Genomic DNA, 20459 nt, shown 5'->3' on the forward strand with positions numbered 1-20459 from the left:
CCACCGTGATTGAAGTTAACTTTATTTGAAGCACGCCGGCTGGGTCAGACCACATCAAGCCAGCAGTGTTCCTGCATGAGGGTAGCACGGGGGTGACCTTTGGTTTCATTTTGGGAAAAGGAAAAAAAAAATGTGCGAATGCTTTTTATTAGCCTTTTCTTTCTTGAAGGTCTGTTCCTCCTTCAGCAGAGTTAATTAGCTTTGTCATGTTTGGATTTAGTTTTGAGAAAATTAAAGCTAAGTAATATCAGGGATTTGTTGAATGGGAATACTTGTTAAAACCTTCACTGACCCCAATCTGACTTTTATAAAAGAAGCAAACTAAATAAGAAAAATAAATAAATAAAAATCCGCGCCCCCCCCCCCCCCCCCCCCCCATCTCTTGCCCTAAAATAATGTTTTTAAAAGCACGTTTAAAGTAGTTAAGCAGAATATAAATGTAAGCTGCTCTGGATGGGACACTAAGTGAATGAGTTATTGTAGGGGCTGTAGTGGTTATGTGAAGAGTGTAGTTGTGAATTTAAAGTATATTTCTTAAAACCCAGTTCCTCTTTGACTCAAACTCAAATGTCTGCTTTTTGTTGTTGTTGTTTTGTGTGTGTGTGTGTGTGTGTGTGTGTGTGTGTGTGTGTGTGTTCTCCTGGGCTTCTCTTTCTGCACTTGGCCTGCTCGCTGACTGTGCAGGCCCACTGTTATTTTGCGGTAACCTGACACTTTGGCCTGCCGACTGCAGCCCCCAGGCCCCCGGAGGGGGACTGGCTGTGAGCTGAGAAGGCTGGAACCTGTGTCCCACATGGAGCAGCTGTGGCAGGGCTGGGGCTCAGGGATCGGAGCAGGGATCCCACAGACCTGGGAGGAAGGCCTGTGTGTCATCAGTTAAGACCTCGGGTTGTGGCTCATTAGGTAACAGGCCCTACCTTGAAGGGGGTTCAGCAGAGTTGATGTTGAGACTAGAGGCTAGCTCATCAGGGCCTTTGGAGATTGGAGGAAGGTTTTTCAAGCCAGTGACTTTTTAATTTTGTTCTGTGGGTTTGGTCTAGAGTATGCCCGAGGCTGTCTTTGTGACTCCTTAGACAAGGATGAATTTCTTAATAGTCATAAAAACTGTATTAATATTTTATGTTAAACTAAATCAGGCAATTATTTATTGAGCCGGGGTGGGGATGAGGTGTAGAGATGAATGGGGCAGAGTCCCTGGCTTATGAAATGTCTGTAGTATAGCAGGAAAGACAGATATATAAGCAGTAATTATTCATTAGAGCTATATACATTTGTTCAGCAATTACGTTGAGAACCTGCAGTGTGTCAGCCACAGTTCTAAGATGTGTGTGCACTCATACCCACTAATCTGTAAGCCTGTAGATAATGATAAATAACGTACGTAATGACTGCCGATGATTGAGACACCCGTACTTTACATCCACTCATCATCTTTACAACAGGTAGGTAGTGCTAATTCTCATTGGCACAGAAGGGGGATAAAAACACCGGACACAGCTAAAAAGTGGAGAACTCAAAATTCAAACTCTTTGGTATTCCAAAACCCTAGGTACTCTTTATATATATTTCACTGCTTTGATATATAGGCTCTCCAGATGCACAGTGTAGTCCCTGCAGCTCTAGGGGTACCCATGAATGAAAACATGTAGCAGACATTTTTTTGGAGTTCCAGAAACTTGTCTGGTGTTGAGAGATGATATAGGAATGCCAAGGAACTTACCGATTAGCTGGGAGACTGTATCTTAAGAGACATTATGGTGAAGCATGCATGTGTGGGGGTTGGAAGTTTATTTGAGGTGCTCTGGGGACACAGATGTGACTTCTCTGAGTGGAGACATCTGCTAAGGCAGATTGAGAGAGGTTGGTAGTTTTGGTCTTGAAAGGACCAATAGATATTCATTAGGCAGAACGGCTGGTGAAGGAAGCACCAGGGCAGAGGGACCCAGGTGGCAGAAGGATTGAAGCAGGCGGCCCGCCGTATCTGGGCACCACGGAGCAGTCACGTGGTCGGAATGGGAGCAGGCTGCAGCTAGGTGGTTCAGGCCACGGGTGCCCCTGTTATGCACTTGGGTTCTGGAGTGGGTGGGGATCTGCTGAAAGATTTTGAATGAGCATATGATGAAAGTCATATTTGCATTTTGGGAGCACAGGAGAGACTTGGTAAAAAAAAAATACCTGGGGCCTCTGATTCAGTACTTCTGGCATCAGAGCTGGGATCATATTTTTAAGAAGCCGCCTATGTCGTCTCGACCTAATATCCAGAGCTGGGAGCCGGCCAGAACCAGGTTGTCAGGAGTGGTAGTGGTTTGGGGACATAGGCAACTGCCATGAGACAAGAGCAGAGTCGATGGGGATGGAGGGGAGCGGAGGACATGTAGCTGAGGGACTGGGGGGCTGAGTGGACACTCTTGGGATTCAGTTGCATCAGAAAGGGTGGGGGGAGCGTGGGATGGTGGCCCCCGCCGTGGGTGCTGTACTCCCGTGAGTCGCGGAGCCTCTCTGAGGGGGCTGTGCAATTGGGTCCCCTCACCAAGGACCTGGAAAATCTCTTCGGGTTTCCTGGCTGGTTTTAGAGACAGACCCTCAGTGCAGAGACATGGCGTTGAAGGTGTCAGCACCCAGTCTGCCCGGTCTGTGCATATGTGAGGGTTTGGGTTTGTTTGGCTTGCTTTTGGGCCGTTCAGGCCTTCAAGTTGAATCCTGCATGCTGAATCCATCCACATCAGTCAGTTGGACTGATGGGGAATCAACACCATGAACGTTGGAGAAAGGGAGAGCCCGAGACAGAGGGAGGGCTGTAGTGCCATTCCACAGGTGGAATCCGCAATGGATTCGGGTTCGAGGAGAGGAGTTGAAGGCCGGCGTTCCGTGTTCCTCTATTGGGGTAGCAGATTGTGTTGGAGGAAGAAGAGATCCTGGACAGAAATATAAACCCAGCCCCCTTAATTTTCTTCTGAAGAAAGAAGAAATCCTTGGGTGTGTGTGTGTATGAGTGTGTGTTGGGGAGCTGCAGAAATGTAGACTGAATCCACTTCTGGCCTTTTGCCTCCTTTACTTGGTACAGGGGACTCGCTGGCAGGGTGGGAGGGGGAGGCAGGAGTCTGGTGGCACGCCCTCTTTCAGAGCCTCCTGGGCCACGAGGAAGTGAAGGCACAGGGAGGCTGGATTCCAGAATTGGGTGCCTCAGCCTTTCTCAGTCTGTGCTTCTCGTTGCCTGGGGGTCTTGTCCCGCTGTGTGTCCTTGAAGTGTTTGTGGACCGCTTGCATGCTTAGAGCTGGTTGGTGCTGTGCACACAGTAGGTGCTCACGTAGCATCTGACTTTTTTGAATGAGTGGCTTATTGTCTAAAGGGGGAATACTCGCTTATCCTGCCTGAGCCAGTTTCCAGCCAGAGTGCCAAGACTAGTGCTCCTGCTGAAGTTGAACTGGGTGTAAGGCAAGGACCAGGTTTACATTTGGAGGATAGGGATGTGGGCAAGGGTGGGGCTTTAATTGGTTCTGAATTTGCATCCCTCTCGGTAGAAGACCTGTTTTGCAGCTGCTCCATCACTGTGTCCTCATTACATGGCACATTGCGTCTCTCATTTGAAGAGTGGGGATTCCATTATGTCAGTAACACTGGGACCAGCGGACGTTTGGGTCCACTGTTGTCTTTGGTCGTATGTCTTCGGTCAGATTATACATTCGTTCCTGTGGGCATTAGCTGGTGTTTGCATGTTGGCCATTCTCAGATGTGTGTCTGTGTGAGCACAGCAGCTTAGTCCCCGTGCTGGTTTGGGGGTGACTGTGCTGTCGGCACACAGCCCTTTTTGGGGACCAGGGGAATAATACAGGGTGCTTGAAGACAAAGTCTAATGAGCAGTAATTGAAGATCCGAGTGGAGTTCATCTGGTAGCTCTGGGCTGTTTAAACAAACACATCTGTTTACACTGTCGTTAAAAACACCTTTATGAATTTGGAATGCTTCAGGGATGGAACACTTGAAGTTACCTAGAGAACTGTTCTGGCCTTGGACTACACTGAAAATGCTTTTGATTAAAAAATTCTGATTGCAAATTTATAAAATTATCTGTTCTTCATCTTTTATTCTCCCAAGCAGATAACACACTCGTGCGCGCGTGTGCGCGCACGCGCACACACACACACACACACACACACCCCCCTTCCTGAGTGGCTTGCACACTCCTGATGTTGCTGGTATTTTCTTGTTAGCCGCTGTATGCAATAGCCCAGCCCTTTGGTCACGGTGTGCGAGGGGCCCTGTGTGATCCGGTTCAGCTTCGTGTTTTAAGCTCTGCTCCAGCCTTTCTGCTTTCTTGCTTTGCCCTTCTGTCAGCACGTCCCATGCACGGACACTCTTCTTGGGCCCCCCTGAACCCTGCTTGTAATTGGCCTGGTAAGTCCTGTTTAGACTTCCACAGCAGTCTGAACCTCCCCTCCTGTGACCCTCTGGTTGACCCGAGAGGCGGGATCAGCTCCTGGATCTGTGCCCCAATAGCACTTGGTTCGTTCCTCCTCTGACATCCTGTATCCATTCCTTGTTCATTCATTCCTTCACCCATGGACTCATTGTTTTAGACCTTCATTCAGTCATCATTTTGGAGGAGCAGTTACTGTGTGCCAGGCGTTCTGTTAAATGCCAGGGGCAGGAAGATGACTAAAGGCATGGACCTAAGCCTTAAAGATCTCACACACCTGCAAAGGCGGCAGACACGTAAATCCTTCCTGTGCAGTGAGTGAGGCAAGTTCATTTGTCCTGGCGAGCCAAAGGCCTTCCCGGCTTCTGGCAGAAAATGAGGGAGGGGTCGGACAGCCTCCCAGAGGAGAGGCTTGAAGTCAGGAAGGATTATGAACTTCGATATCTGTCTCCCAGCTGGAAGGCTGCTCCTTGAAGGCAGGGAGGGTAGCATATTTATTTATCTCTGTTTCTGTAGTGCCTGGCATGTGATGGGGGACATGGGAGCGGGCTATGAGAAAACATCGAACTTACCTTTGGGATCTCTGTAAAGAGCAATCCGTGAGATATGATGAAGGACACCTTCACCTTCTTGGAGTAAATCCAGTGACTAATTCTTGGGATGTTCCTTTGTATGCTGATGGCGCTGCATAAAAGCGTAATTCGGTAAAAGCAGTTTACCGAGAGCTCCTGGAATACTCTTGTCTCTAACGTAACTGTGGAATCAGAAAGGTTAGTTGTAGCCTCCCTTCTGCCGTGTTCCGCTTTTATGCAGTCCCCTAATGCCACATGCCACTGTCCGAGGTCCTAGAGGGCTCAGGGGCTCAATTTCTGTTTCCAGGGAGCTTTAGGATTGTGTTTTGGGCTCCAGATACTCCCGTATGATTTGGGATGAGGATCGGTATGCTTAGATCCCTTCGAAATGGCTATTGAAAAGTGGATTGGCCAGACCCAACACCCCCACAAAAAAGGGATATCCTGATTTTTGATGGTTGAGGGGCTGGAAAAGGACAACATGTGTTGTGTTGAATTGTGTCCTTGGTTTCCTGAAGGTGACAGGGAAGAGTAGTTTTTTCTGGAGCCCAGAGTTTGGATCTTACATTGTGAGTACTGAGGAGGTCCGTAGGGGTCTGTTGGGTCTTTAGAGAGCATTTCAATGCCAGCGTACCCTGTACAAGAACTGGAGCAGAGCTTGGACTTCACAGTTCAGCACTTTAAAGTTTATTTATTTGTTTGGAGATAGACAGAACCAGCAGCAAAAGGGCAGAGAGAGAGGGGGACAGAGGATCCAAAGCAGGGGTTATGTGCTGACAGCAGAGAGATCGACGCGGGGCTCGAACTCAGGAACTGTGAGATCATGACCCGAGCCGAAGTTGGACGCTTCACCAACTGAGCCACCCAGGCGCCCCCACAGTTCAGCACTCTAAAATGCCAGCTTTGTTCAGTTGTTCTTGTTGATGGACTTCTGGCCCAATCAGAAGTGAACTGTGGGTTTACCCAGTCCTTCTGTCTCCTTGCATACTGTGTAAATGATCCTGGGTAGACATGGGCTCGGCTGGAATGAGAGAAGCACCCTAAGTCATAGGAGCTGGAGAAGGTGGCCCGGGACCATTTCTGTAGGTGGACTAGGGAGGGCTGTTCCTGATGCAATAGAATTCGAACTCCACATCAGCCAGAGGAACTGCATCTGGGCAGGTCAGCTGTTGGGACTCAGTCAGCCCAGAGCCAACATATCATTAAGTTGGCTGGCAGCAAGCTGTGTAACACTGCGTCCCCATGGCCTTTTGTAAGAAGGGTGACACCCCAGTTGTGACCTACAGACTTGCCACCCAGGGCACAGCACTCTGCTTGTACGAGGCTCATTTGTAGGCACTCTTCCTAGTATGGGACTGAGATGGGCCGTTTGAAATGCTCGCCATCGGGTTTGACCAAGCACAGTGTATGTACCTCCCTGCTGTGTTGGTTTCTTTTAAAATACAAACTGTCTCCTTTTGATTTTTTTTTTTTAATTTCTATTCATTGCCATTTAAAACGAGAAGGCATCACAGTAATCTGATGGTGAACCTCACCAACTAAGAACGTAATAGTATCTGTAACTTAGTGACTAAGGAATATTCTTTTTGTGGTGTTTGTTTTCTTTGTTTTAAAGAATCGTTGCGGGGGCGCCTGGGTGGCTCAGTCGGTTAAGTGTTCCACTTAGGCTCAGGTCGTGGTCTCACGGTTTGTGAGTTCGAGCTGCGCATCGGGCTCTGTGCTGACAGCTCAGAGCCTTGAGCCTGCTTTGGATTCTGTGTCACCTTCTCTCTCTGCCCCTCCCCTACTCGCGCTCTGTCTCACTCTGTCTCTCAAAAATAAATAAATGTAATAAAAAAATTAAAAAAAAAAGAATCACTGGGATTGCTCTGTCCACCTCAAATATATGTTCACTTTACAGACCTACGGGAATTGAAGGGTTAGTTTTGGGGTTTTCTTGGACTGTTACCCCTGGGAAAGGTCGTAAGAATTTTCCTTTTGAATGCTCACTGAGCGCTACTTAAAAGCTAACTCTTGTGGCATTTTTTTTTCTCTTAAAGCAGGAAAGAAACTTCTGTTTCTGCCTTTGAAATGTGTTAAGTAGTCGACCTCCTGGGGCCCCATGGCTCAGGCTGTGGACCATGCCATCCAGCTCCTGCCTCGCATATGAGTGCACTGCCTTGATGTCAGGTTTTCACTTTGGAATGGTCAGATTGGATAGACTGCTTGGCTTTAGGTCTGTGGCCTAGTTCCTTTTGAAGGTGTCTTGGGATGAAACAGAGCAGTGATTCGTTTGACTGGTAGTGGCGGGAGGAGAAAGGGAGAGGCAAGAATTTCCGTTCTCCAAACTGAGGGTTGATGGGGGGTGGGAGGGGGGGGTGGGTGATGGGTATTGAGGAGGGCACCTTTTGCGATGAGCACTGGGTGTTGTATGGAAACCAATTTGACAATAAACTTCATATATTGGAAAAAAAAAGAACTTCCGTTCTCACTGGCTAACAGATTACTTAAGGGGATGGGAAAGGTGATGCCACTAAAGGCTGGTAATACAGAGCTGCATGGCATGAAGTCCATCGAAGCCTTTCTTGAACTGTCACCTGGGCAGGTACTTGGGGCTGATGGAGCCGGAGAATTAATCAGAGAAACTCAGGAGGGTAATGCTAAAGTCCTCCCGTGGGGTGCTCAGCATCGCGGTCTTGGTGATGAGGCATTGGCTTGTTGACGGATCCTGTTGATATGGAAGTGATGTTTGCAAATGAGAAGGAGTAATTATCCACTCCTTCCTGCTGAAATTAGCATCTGTTGGCAATTGAAGTCTATGACACCAAGGCTCACTGGCTGCTAATGGCTTTATGTTCTTAGCGTTGTCATTTCCTGAACGTTCTGCTCAGACAAGGACTTAACGTTCTGCAGCTCCATTTCTCTGGAGGTTGCCTCCAAAATCCAGTCTGTCAGGCTTCGCTTGCATTTCTCGGGCTACTTGTTGGCAGGTTTGGCTAGTGTCTACAATGATGGGAAACTAGTAACTTGTCCCACCTTACGTATGCAAAGTGATGAACCATCATGAGTGCCTGACATTCCTACCAACTACCTGGGGAGGTGAGTCAGTATCATCACTACTCATTAGGAATTAATTAGACTGTGCTTGCAGGTGTCAGTTGGAGACAGGGCTGAGCCTTTGGCACTGCCTACATTCTCTCCCTTGGAAATCCAGCCTCCAGCTCACTGTCTAGTGAGGGTGTAGTTGAGTCTGATATTCCCAGGGAAGGTGCACTGTGTCTGGCAAAATGACTCCTGGATTCAGATTTTCATTAATATAGGACTGTAGTCAACTTAGTTAGGTCTCTGGACCTCATAAGGTGGAGATAATGCCCGATAGGAGTAGGGCAGTGATGAAATAATAAGATACTGTAGGTCAGAGCTTCTGGCATTGTGCTTGAAACGTGGTTCATTGGGAGAAGGTTGAATTTGGATTTGAGGTACCAGTTCACTTTGGAAGTAAAGAATCTTTTTTTCCTAGTCTTTTATTGGAGGGCAGCTTTTCTCTTATGAGGAAAATCTGGGCTGTCACTAAGATCACAGTGACCAAGAGTGATTCTCTTTCTTTAAATGGCTCTCACCTTTGCCTACGTCCACATTCTTCTGAGCTCATAGAAATCTTCCTTAGCATTCCTTTCAGTGCCACTCCTTAATGTTTCTTTTTCATTCACCCGCTCACTCAAATTTGCTTTGTTACCATTTTTCATTTCTTCAGATTTCTTCGTTGGCCACCTCTTGGGTTTCTGGCCTTCACATCCTCGCCACTTTGCCTCTCTTATGACTTTTCTCATAGCTGCTATTGTCTGGTTCTATCTTCTCTAGGGGCCAGAAGAAAAGAGAACGAGAGAGGGTAAAATATTGTATCTCAGAAATTTCCATTCCACTCAAAATAATGTTTGTTCATCGAAGCAGGAGTTTACCTTCTAGAGGACCCAAACCGTATTTGTGTCTTTAACACAGAAGGGCAGTCGGTTGTCAGTAATTGTGATTAATAATTAATAAATTGGGTTAGATAGTCAACTCTTGTCTATCTCAACCGTGCCTGTCTTAGGTCTGTTCTCTTACATCTTCGTAATTGGGTGATTTTCTCTGGGACTCTTCTCCTTAGAACCTTGACCAGATCAGGGTGAGGGATGGGAAAGGGACCAAAGCTCTCGCCCTTCTTGTGGAAAGCTTGGGTGATAAGTTCACTCATATTGATGTCAAAGAATGTTCACGTCATCCGGTTGTTGGTTCATTCTTTCATTGAGCATTATTCCACATACTGTGCTAGCACTGGGGATCCCGTGATGAGCGTAAAAGTCCCTGCCCTCAAGGAGATTGGAGTATCGCTGGGGTGCAATAACAAATCAACTTACCAAGTTTTATTATAGGTAGAGTCGATGGGAACACAAGGTAGTGTTGTGTTGGCCTTAGTTGGCCTTCAGTGTTAATGACGGAAACTGATGTACATGGGGGTCGACGAGTGCCCTGTGTTCCTGGGTTACTCAGGTGGAGATAGAGTCGTAATGCCCAATCCATCCCTTTTCTGGTTGCCTCGTAGAGTACTGAGACATTGCCTAACAGAAGCTGTATGGATTTTTGTGACCCTCATGTTCAGTGGCGTTTCATTAATCAGGAGGGTTATTTAAAACTAACCCCTTTATTTAAGAGCTCTTAAATCACCTGTAAGTGGGTGACGTGCTTACATTATGAGAGACCCATAGAAATTAAGATACAGGGAGCAACAGAATACTGTGCCCTAGGTCATACCCTTGTGAATACGTCCCTTGAATGGAGTCAATGTCAGAAGCACCTGCGTTAGACTGTCTCACCCCTTTCTTTGCCCAGACTTTTAGATTAAGATGTGAATTGGTTAACTGTATATATGCTATCACTTCACTGTAATCCTATCACCTTTCTTGAAGTGTCAGTGGGTAATTATGGAAGAATGATCCATTTAGGGAGTGTAGCTATTGGGGCAGTTAACAGGAATATTTAGGTCCCAGGTAACATTTATTATAGCGTGGCCAAGGAGACTTCTAGGAACAAAATGAGCTTTTAGAAAAGTGTTAGTGATGGAAACGGAGGCACACAGAGGCTACATGGTACACAATATATCCCCCTAAGTCTCTACAACAGTCCTGCGAGAGTAGAGTCCTTCTACCCCTGCATGATTTTTCTGTGTTGGGATTGAACTTAAATTTATGTCCATTTGCAGGTTAAACCCTGAGCTTCTACGAGATGAACTAATTTAGTCTGGGTGTTGTGGCTGGTGGATGAGCCAGGTTTACAAGCCAGGTCAGGTTGAGTCTTAATACCACGTGTTCCCTCTCCAGCCCCCGATCCTGGGCTTTTCTTCATTTCCTGAGTTGAGTGAAAGTTGACTCCCTTGCTCAAAGGATGTATGAGCCGGTGAGGATGTAAGCCCTGGCACAGATACTCTCTGCTCAACTCATTTGACTAGAGCTTGTTGTTGCTAATAAGCGGGCGTTTGCTGCTATACATTCAGGGGCCACGTAGATTGCGTGGTAGTTTACCGATTCCACACATGCTTAGGATATTCCTAATGTGTGACTGACACTCGCAGAGCCACCGGACACACGCTTCCAGGATGAGGTGGATTTTGAGCTGGGCTGGAAGGGACCTGAGGGATAGAATGCCAGGATGGTTATTTCGGTATCCAGTACGGGAGCTTTTCTCAGCCAGCCCCAGTCTTGTGATCGGAAACTCTCTGCCCAGACAGGGCCTCATCTTACAGTTGGGTTGTAAAACCAAGGGCCTGTAGAACTCTGTGGATTATGTATGTGGTAGCTTCAGGGGCTATGTTCTGGCCCTTGTCCAGAGTAGGTAATTCCATCCTGCTGAGCTCCGGTTGACCAAATTGCAAGAGCCTGGACACAGCGTTCTTCCCTTTGCAGTAAATGAATAAAAACCTGAGAGCATTTAGAGCGCTGCCTGTATTGACTAAGTGGATGGATCAGTTAATGCTAGCTAATGTTGCATGCCCTAACCAAGGACTAGGGAGTTTTAGCTTTAGAGGTAACTTGAAGGGGTTGTCCGCCCGACTGTGCTGCCTGTCTTTACGGCACTTCCCTCCTTGTGGAACAGTTCAACTAGCTGGAAAATTTTCCGTATGTTGAGCCAGAATCTTCTTTGGAACTTCTACAGAATGGGTCTACACCCTTCCCATGTGGCAACTCTTAGAGGTTGTTCAATGTCTACGGACACTGAGCTTGACGGTTATGATTCAGAAAGATCTTACCAGCTTTGAGCCATGCCCTAAGGGTAAAAATAATGGAATTTAATAGGAATAAATATAAACTCCCGTTTTTAGCTCCGAAGCCAGTTGCACAAGAGAGGAAATTCAGGAGCAGCACTTGGGAGCTTGGAGGTTTTATGAATCATAGGTTTATGAATCTGAGTGTCATTTATGAAGGGTTGTGGACAAACTGGGATGCATTTATGAGGGCTGGGCAGAGGGACAATGTGAATTATGCCTAGTCTGGAACGTAATCTGGAGGCTGGGGGCTGTTCCAGCCATACCTCAATGGGTGTTTGTTGGGAGGGGGGGAGGGTTGCTCCATTTCTGTCCCTTGAGGGATAGACCCTCAGGGGATGAATAGGTAGACGTTAACTGGGTTTTAGCCTCCCAGATGGAAGAATCTCAGCAGGCCAGTACAAAGGAAGTGGTATTGGGGAGGGAGTGGGTTCCTTGCCATTGGGGATGTTCAAGTGCAGACCGCGTGACCAGCTGATGGAAGAGTTAGAGAAGATGTCAAGCATAGGATCAGGGGGTGCCGCTGTATTTTGGCCTGGAGACTCTGTGGCTCTCACTCACACGGTGGTGTTCTCCTTAGGCAAGTCACGCTCCCGGTCCCTCAGCAGGCCCTCACTGTCCTGGATTCTATCCCTCCACCATCGAGGTTGCATGCTGGGCACATCACCCGTTCATCCTACGGTGAGGCTCCCTACAGTGAATTCATACTGCTGGGAGCTGCCCAGAGCCCAGAGGGACTGGCCTGTGTTTTTTTGTGCCGTTCGTTTTGTTTTGTTTTGTTTTGTTCTATTTTGGGGTCAGGTAGAGAAGGAGAAGGCGGGCTGGCCGCTACCTCAAAACGTTTGCTCATATTCTCGTACTTCTTCCGAGAAAGTGCTTTGGAGGTGGAAGCGACTGTCGGGTAGAGTAGTACAGGTCAGCCTGAGTTTTGTAAGACTCCTAAATCCCAACCAAAAAAAATATAATAATTTGAGAATTCGAAAAGCCCACACTGGAGGCATCATGGAGTTCATCTGCAGGTCAATCACAAGACCTTTTCTTGTGGCAGAGTTTATGCCTCAACGTTTGGCAGGTTTTAAAGTCCTGTGTTAATGCCCACGTGTTGGTAAGACGTGGTAAATATTTTGCTGACAAGCTCCTTGAGTGATGGGTCAATGGCAGCATTTAAAGGCAGACAACCTGAGGGTTTCTTTTATCCAGGGGCTGCTAGGTCCAAAAAGCTGTCAGGCTAAGAAGCCAAACGCACCCACCAGGTACACCATTAATTGTGTCATGTTCACATGCCCCTGAGTTTCTGCACCTGGGATCTGTTGATCTACGCAGCTGGGGGAGGGCAGGTGAGAGGGGGTGCAGTTGGGAGCGAGAAGGAAAGAAGATAGGTTGCTTGCTCTCAGGGGACTGCCCCAGAACGCCGAACAGGTCCCCTGCGCCTGGTGGGGCCGCCGGCATCTGCTGCCCTTCTGGCCGCCTCTGTTGTAATATCGTGTGGACTTGAGGTGTGGAGGTGGATGGGATGGTGGTCACACCGAGCTGTCCCTGCTCCGGTCCTGTGCCTCCCTTCTTCGATCCATCCCCAGGCGCATTTCTTCTCCCCTTTTGGGGAAGCCTTTGAATTAATGATCTGATGCCTCTTCGACAAAGGAATATCGATATGTTAGTGTGCAGACGGCAGGGGGTACTGGATTAGATCATTTTCACATTGGTGTTTGTGCCGGTTTGACATTTGTTTGGAAAGCTTATCCCATTATGACCATAGGTTACATGCATAATTTAAGGGGAATAAATCTTTGAGAAAAATTTCTGGTGCTTCTGTAATCTTCAGTGCTACAGAAGAATAAATGAAAAGACTCCCTGCGGTTCTCATGTGATCAGAAATTCCAAGCAGGCTACCAGATGAAGTGCCCCGTGTAGGTGTAAAAACATTTCTGCAAATGCGCAGGCCACTTGTCGAGGTCGCAGGGGAGGCGAGGGCAGGGGCGTCTTGGTCCCTGCTGCAGGGTTACAGTCTAGAAGCTGAGAGCGGCCAAGTGAGCTGAGCGTATAGGGCAAAGGCCCCGCAGAGAAATGCTGTACAGAAGCAGATTCAGGGCAGTTGGCATTGGTTTTAGTGGAATGAGTATTTAGGATAACAGTAATCTCCTCCTTCCTCCCTCCTGCCACCGTCTTGCATTCTGGCGATCTCAGTGACACACCGACTGGGCTGATTTGACATTTTTGAGTTCTCGTGCCACTTGCCGCAGTGAGGCAGACATCTTTTGCTTTACTTTATTTCCTTTTGAACCACTGGTTTTGCCGTGGACATTGGATTATCCTTGAGTAAAGTGCTCCTGGTAGATTGGAGGCATTCAGTCAGAGGTTTTTGCAGGATTCGCTGTGAACTTGTAACTCCGAGTGAGTACTGTTCTCACATCTGTGAAGACTATCCAGTTTCTGCCTGCCATCGCGTTTGCGTATGAGTGTTTAACATGATCCATAAAGAACAAAAGCCGCCTGGACCCCTGGATTCCGTATTCTCCGCTAGGACTTATTTTTCGAGCAAAGCCAGTGACTGAAGAACGGGTAATAGAACTAGTGAGAGCAGTATGTTGGTCATTACCTCGTCCTTATGCTATCTTTTCATTTCTCTCTTAGGTTTATTTTCTTGAAAAGGCTCCAGGCTCCGGCTTGGAAAATCCAACCGCCAAAATTGAGCCCAGCAGCTGGAGCGGCAGTGAGAGCCCTGCCGAAAACATGGAAAGGATGAGCGACTCTGCAGATAAGCCGATTGACAATGATGCGGAAGGGGTCTGGAGCCCTGACATTGAGCAGAGCTTTCAGGAAGCCTTGGCTATCTATCCGCCATGTGGGAGGAGGAAAATCATCTTATCAGACGAAGGCAAGATGTATGGTAAGTGGTCTGGAATGCTACGATGTGCTTTTGTAATAAGGGACGATTGTCGCTAGCCTCGTCCTGAGATCCATTCACTGGCTTGGGTTCGATGATCTTTGTGGATTTTAGTTGGCCATCAAGGGACTAAATCTCAGCTAACCAGAAGAGTCCATAAAGGGCCGTCGGGAAATCATTCTCTGGGGTTTTCTTGTCCTTCTACGTGCTCAGCAGCATTATAACAAAAGCTCTCAAGGTCCAGGTTGGAGCACAGTCGCAGTGACATGCACAGACCCCCATGTGTCGGGGCTAGTTCTTAGGAGCACGTGGCCAGTCTCACGGAAGCCTGCCGCGTATTAGCTCCCGGTAATTGACTGGTGTCACGTGGAAACGGGACTTGGTGCTACCAGATCTCTTGATTCCCGCCCCCCACACTCCCTCCCCCCAGGAAGAGCTAGCAATATAGATGTTGATACATGAAATCTACTCATTTTTAAAAGCTGGCATTTTTGTTTTTTAAGCACAACCCTGCATAGGCCAGTCAGACATGTATGTGGCTTGCTCAGACCTTCAGACCACAATCTTAACCGCTGTGTTGCCAGTTTGCAGTTGAATGGCCAGACAAGGTGTTAGCCCCCAGGCTCTCACCAGCCTCCCCTTCCGCAAGGGGACGCTTAGCAGTGCGTTTTGAAGGAAACTTCAGGAGTGCCTGCGAAGGGAAGACTGGTTAACCAAATGGCTTGGGGTGCCAAGGGCCGCGGCAAGCACCCATCCACTAGTCTGGGGCTTGTGTGCTGGGGTTGAATGTTCCCTGGTCCTTCCCTGAGTGCTTCCAGCTGCAGACCTGTGCTTGCTCACCTTTTGGGAAGCAGATGGCAGGTGGTTGCCTGCACGTTCTGCCTGTCTAATTGGGCACGTTGAGTTGACAGAGCTTGTGCTGAAGAGTCTAAAGAGTCTAAAGAGACGCAATCAAATCGCCGAACCTCCAAGAGAACTGGCCCAGCAGCCTACCTGAGGTTGTTAACTTATCATGGAAGTGATTTATTTCTAAATAATTTGAAAGCTCTTCCATAATAGGGTGTTGTACCTTTAATCCTGCGCCTCGTCTATCTGGGGCCGTAGGAGGCTGCTGCTCAAACTAGCACACGCGGCTAAGGAGAAGGCAGATGGTGGTGCAGCTGCTACCAGCTGTGTTCCCTGCCCTCCCCTTCTCCAACTTGGATGATGTAATGGAAACAAGGGAAATTTTGCTTTCTGCAGCCTTGGAGTCTCCAGCCTGTCAGTGTCACACACACATGGGAGAGAGCCCAAGCCTTCATTTGTTTTATGCTCTCCTGTGATCCTTTGTAGCCAGAGAAGCTTCTTTGTGTCCATTGGTGAAATGGACTCAGGGTGAAACATATCAGCTGCTGTGGGTAGAAAGTTTCAGGACTGTCTGTTTTCTCTCTGTGTGTGCGCGTGTGTGTGTGTGTGTGTGTGTGTGTGTGTGTGTGTGTGTCTTTCCTGGGCTACCCTTCCTCAGCCTGGGGATATGCTTGCAGGGTCTTGTCTTCATACCTAAAAATGCACCCCCGCCCCCCATTTTAAAGGCAGAGGAAAGTACTTTAATCCTTCCGCCTCCTTTGAAGCTGATTTTATTACTAGTTGTGAAGGCGGCTTCAGGCTGCTCTCCGTTGTACAACTCCAGTTTGTTAGTCCAGAAATTGTTGTTCTCTAAAATACCGGCCGAGTATCGCACATCCTGGTGGGTAGGAACTACTACCCTTCTCTTCTCACAGAGGATACTGGAAAGGTGCTTGTGCTTTAGGTTTGCGGCCGAGAACTTAATTCAGAGCAAAAGTTAATTTTGTCTACTCCCGATTGTGTTTTCTTCTCTGTTGGTTTTACTTTTTAGGTAGCAGCATTGGTAGATTTAACCAGTCTGCCTATAACACCATCACAGAAACAATTTTTTTGTGGAAATGCGTGTGTTAAGTGCTCTTGTTGGTGGTCATGGGGTGTCCGAGGCACTGGGCTGAATATGGAAAAATAACCAAGAAGTTTTGGATTGGAGTCCTTTACCACCCGCGGACAGATTTGCCTTCTGCCTGAATCTCCGTTTTCTCCCCCGTGGAAAGGAAAAAGAGTCAATTAAAGTGGTTGATGTCTATGGGTCCCCGAGACTTGTACGTTTGGTGATGCCGGGACTTTGTACCTCAGTAAGAGTGATCAGTATGAGAGCACTTGTTCTTGATGTATGGATTCTTTCTTTCCTTAAACCAACATTCCACCGACTTACTGTGTTAGTAGCGACCAAGCTGATTTAAAATGGGGAGGTCTTTCGAGCAAGCAGCATTAGGAATTACAACTGCTGCGGGGTCACGTGTCCGGATGGGGGGGTGCAGGAAATGCATTTGCTGCGGTGGTCTTGAAGCCATGCCCTCAACCCCCTCTCGGTGGCCAGCATGGAGGGGTGGTGCTCTGACTGGTAATTTGAAAGCGACACATGGAGTTAGCAGGGACTCAAGAGGTGGAGACGACATCCCTCAGGAGGGCTGCTGCTGATTCCCCTGTGACTTTGAGGGTAAGAGAAGTTAGACGTGGGAACCTCCACAGTGAGGGCCCTGCCACTCGGGGATTGTGGATTGTGTCAGTGAGCAGTGTGGGGCCAGAGGTACTGTTCCCTGGCTTCTGGCTTGTTCCCCATCTTACCATACATGAACCAGGCACAAACCAGACCCAGAGTCGAAGTGTCCTAAGGTCCTAAGAGCGTTCTTTTTCTTCTGAGCATTTTGAAAATGAAAACATTGAAAGCATTTTAGATTCCGTGGAATAAAATCAAAATAATCTAATGCTTTTTAGTGAAATACCAGGTGTTTTTGACTTGAGGGGGGTTTTCCAATATTTCTGAGCATTTGTAGAGTGCATTGTGATGTCACTAATACTGAGCCATTTGAGAAGGAAGGTCAAGTGCAGCGCTGATTTATTTTGGTAATGACATTTCCTCCGTGGTCGGCAATAGGGCAAATGCAGTCTTATAGAGGGGCAAAATGGAAAGCTTTCTTTATTAGGAGGTTTGGGCCATTAGAAGAGATGGCTTGATTCTCCCTCTGCTGCCCGGGTCTGTGGGGAAGCTGAGACTTGATGTGATTGGCCTCCACGTGGACAGACTACTTTTCTGCCTTGGGCCCCTCTGTGTGGGCACCTGTCCTTAGGGATAGTTAGGAGATTGAGGCCTCTCTGCAAGCTCACTCTCTCTCTCTCTCTCTCTGTGTGTTTCCTATTTTTATGTAGCTGAGTGTCTCTTTTTCTGGTAGATAGTTGGAGAGGAGATAGCAAGAGGACACAATGGGAGAGAAGGTTTTGATCAGCAAACTGGTCTGAGATTAGATTTCACGGGAACAGGCCATTAGTTTTTAAAACAAAGCCGTGAACCACAGGGATACCCAGATGTGTTTGTTTTGCAGCTGAAAACCCTAGTCTAGCACTGTGGTCCCGTTATCTCCTATAATCAAACCAGGGTAGGGACAGCAGCTAACATTCCTCCACTGATTGCTTTAGAGACCGAAGAGTGCAGCACTTAAAATTTTGGACTTTGGAATTGATAGGAGGCTTGGCCCTGCCTCTTCTAGATATCAGACTTTGGGCAAGTTGCTTTTCCTTCTGGTGCCTTCGTTTCCACCACTGCAAAAGGGATTTAAATGGATCCTACTTTGTGGGACTGTTACAAGACTTAAACAAACTAATTGTGATCTGGGATTCCCCCTGCCACGTTTGGACGATGTCTGGCATCCGGTGAGCGCTATGGAAGTGTTTGTGAACGGAAAACGAAAAGTGCTGTCTGCCATGAGCTAGGCTAGGCTTCCATACGCTTTCCATCTACTGCTCCCAATGACATTTTGAGGTGGATATTCTGATCCCCACTGTGTCGACGAGAAAGCACATGACTAATGTAAATGGTATAGCCAGAAGGTTTCAAATCCAGGTCTGTCTGACCCCCAGACCTGGGCTCTTTTCACGTGCTTTCATTCCTTGCTTGGTGGAGGTCATTATGTGTTAATTCAACAGATCAGTATTGAGCGCCGCCTGTATTCCAGCCGGGTGCCGGGGGTTGTCAGGGATACAGCAGTGAACCAGACAGACACGGTCCCTGCCCTCACGGAGCCGTCACAAGTTCATGTGCAGGAAACACTGACCTGAGGTCAGGGCTGTGTGCCAGAGCTTTCTGGGAAGTCTGAGGACCCTTTGAAGATGGTCACCTTCCACTTAGCCTTTTGAAGCCTGTTCTTGGCCACCAACGTCCAGGGCACCTGGCCCAATGCTGGCAGGAGGAAAGCTTCTCAAATAACGCAGCAGGGAGGATCCTAGATCACAAGGCTGGCCATGATGGTGGCCAGGAAGCTGTCTGGAAGATTCTGGTGCCCTGGGATCCTACAGGCGGCCTGGACAGAGCAATTGCTAGGCAATGGTTTTCTCCTTTTATGAGCAAATGTCTTGGGGGTCCTCACCTAGGGACAGCTCCATGGATGGCCCCTTTCTTGCTGGGATGCCAGACCTACTGGTTAGTCCTGGAGAGAAGAACTGTGAGGACGACAGAAGTTTGAAGACCCCTGTGGGCCAGTCCTCTCCAGTTGTTCAAGCTGAACCCTGCCAGCTGGGGGAGCACTGGACATGGAAGGGGCCCGTGCCTACTTCACAAAGGCACTGACAGAAAAGGGAGGGGGGCACTTGTAGTGAGGTGACAGCAGGGGATGTCAGAATGGGTGAGCATTGGTCGGTTAGGCAGAGACTAAAATCTGTGGTCCTCCTGGTTTCGAGAGCTGGTTGGGAAAATGCAGGAACATCCCCTTTCAAGACCAGGAAAGTGGCCTGTGCCTGTAGGCCCCAGAGGCCTTGATGTGGAAATGGCTATAAAATCCAAGCCCTGTGGGATCTCCAGGCCACTTGGAAAAGTGACGCTCGGGGCCTGAGGTGAACTTGTTTTTCTGCACCTGGACATCATGTGGCATCTTTGATTTCCTCTTTCTGTCTGACCTGTGATTCAGGGTATTATTTCAAGTGAGTTGGCTACAAATGGGAAGCACAAAGAACTGTGCCCTGAGAACAGACTAGAAGCCCCGTAAGGCAAGGACCCCACCCTGACTGCCTTGTCAGACATAGAAGCTATCAGTGATGTTTGTCCAATACATGCATACCTGAATTATCATTGAAAACAGAGAAAGGTTGGTGAGTAATCCTGAGCCCAGAGGGCCTCTGTTGGTAGAGGCACTGGCTAGAAAGAAAGGGAGAAGAGAACGCAGGTGGGGAAAAAAAGAGAGAGAAAGGTGTTTGTATATTTAACGGTCTTCCTAGGTGAGGAAGAAGAAATCCTGGTTTTTGCTAGGTGCTGGCGGATGCTAATACAAGAGGTAGGAAGGATTTCTGCCCAGGTGGGCCCAGTGGTAGAATGAGGGTTAATTCTGGACTCCTCAGAACACGTTGAGTAGTAGAGGATTTTGAAAGACTTTGGTTCCTGTGAGAAAAGCAAAGCCAGCGTCATCAGCAGCGTTTTGGCTGGGAAGTTTTTTTGTTTAAAAAAAAAAAATTTTTTTTTAACGTTTATTTATTATCGAGAGAGAGACACACAGCATGAGCATGGGAGGGGCAAAGAGAGAGGGAGACACGGAATCCAAAGCAGGCTCCAGGCTCCGAGCTGTCAGCACAGAGCCCGATGCGGGGCTCGAGTTCACGAATCCTGAGATCATGACCTGAGCTGAAGTCAGACATTTAACTGATGGAGCCACCCAGGCATCCCTAGACACTTTTCTTTTTGTTTGAGAACGTGTTGTCTTGTTTATTCCTCGTGACAACCCAGCGATACAGGTACTTGACAGCTGAGGAAGTTGAGGCCCAAGGTCAAATCGATTGCTCAAGGTCACATAGTAGATAAGTGGTGGAGCTGACATCTGAAAGCAAGCCACTTTATACAATTAACTACAGTTGATCCTTGAGCAACAAGGGCTTGAACTGTGCAGACCCACTCTATACAGGCTTTTTAAGATAAATGTGGTGCAGTATTGTAAGTGTATGTTCTCTCCCTTATGATTTTAAAAATAAGTTTGTGTTTAAAAAATATTTCCTTATTTTGAGAGGGTGGGAGGGGCAGAGTGGGAGAGAGAATCCCAAGCAGGCTCCACACTTGATGTGGAGCCTGACACGGGGCTAGATCCCACTACCATGAGATCATGACCTGAGCCAATGTCAAAAGTTGGACACTTAACCAACTGAGCCACCCAGGTGCCCCCAAAATAATTTTCTTTACTCTAGATTACTTTATTACAAGACTGCAGCATATACTATGCTTCACA

The 20459-nt window shown here is 47.8% G+C and overlaps 1 protein-coding gene across 9 annotated transcripts in view; it reads left to right on the forward strand.

Moving 5' to 3' along the window:
• Positions 1 to 20459, forward strand: part of TEAD1 (TEA domain transcription factor 1) — a 270028-nt gene that overhangs the window by 73184 nt on the left and 176385 nt on the right. For all 9 annotated transcript variants that reach the window (XM_043580691.1, XM_043580692.1, XM_043580696.1 and 6 more), the window contains one exon: positions 13899 to 14154. In XM_043580691.1, coding sequence (XP_043436626.1) covers positions 13998 to 14154 — 157 coding nt within the window. In that variant the 5' untranslated portion in view covers positions 13899 to 13997. The remainder of the gene's footprint in view (positions 1 to 13898; positions 14155 to 20459) is intronic.

Source organism: Prionailurus bengalensis, chromosome D1, assembly GCF_016509475.1.
Source record: "Prionailurus bengalensis isolate Pbe53 chromosome D1, Fcat_Pben_1.1_paternal_pri, whole genome shotgun sequence".
In the NCBI taxonomy this organism is placed as follows: domain Eukaryota; kingdom Metazoa; phylum Chordata; class Mammalia; order Carnivora; family Felidae; genus Prionailurus; species Prionailurus bengalensis.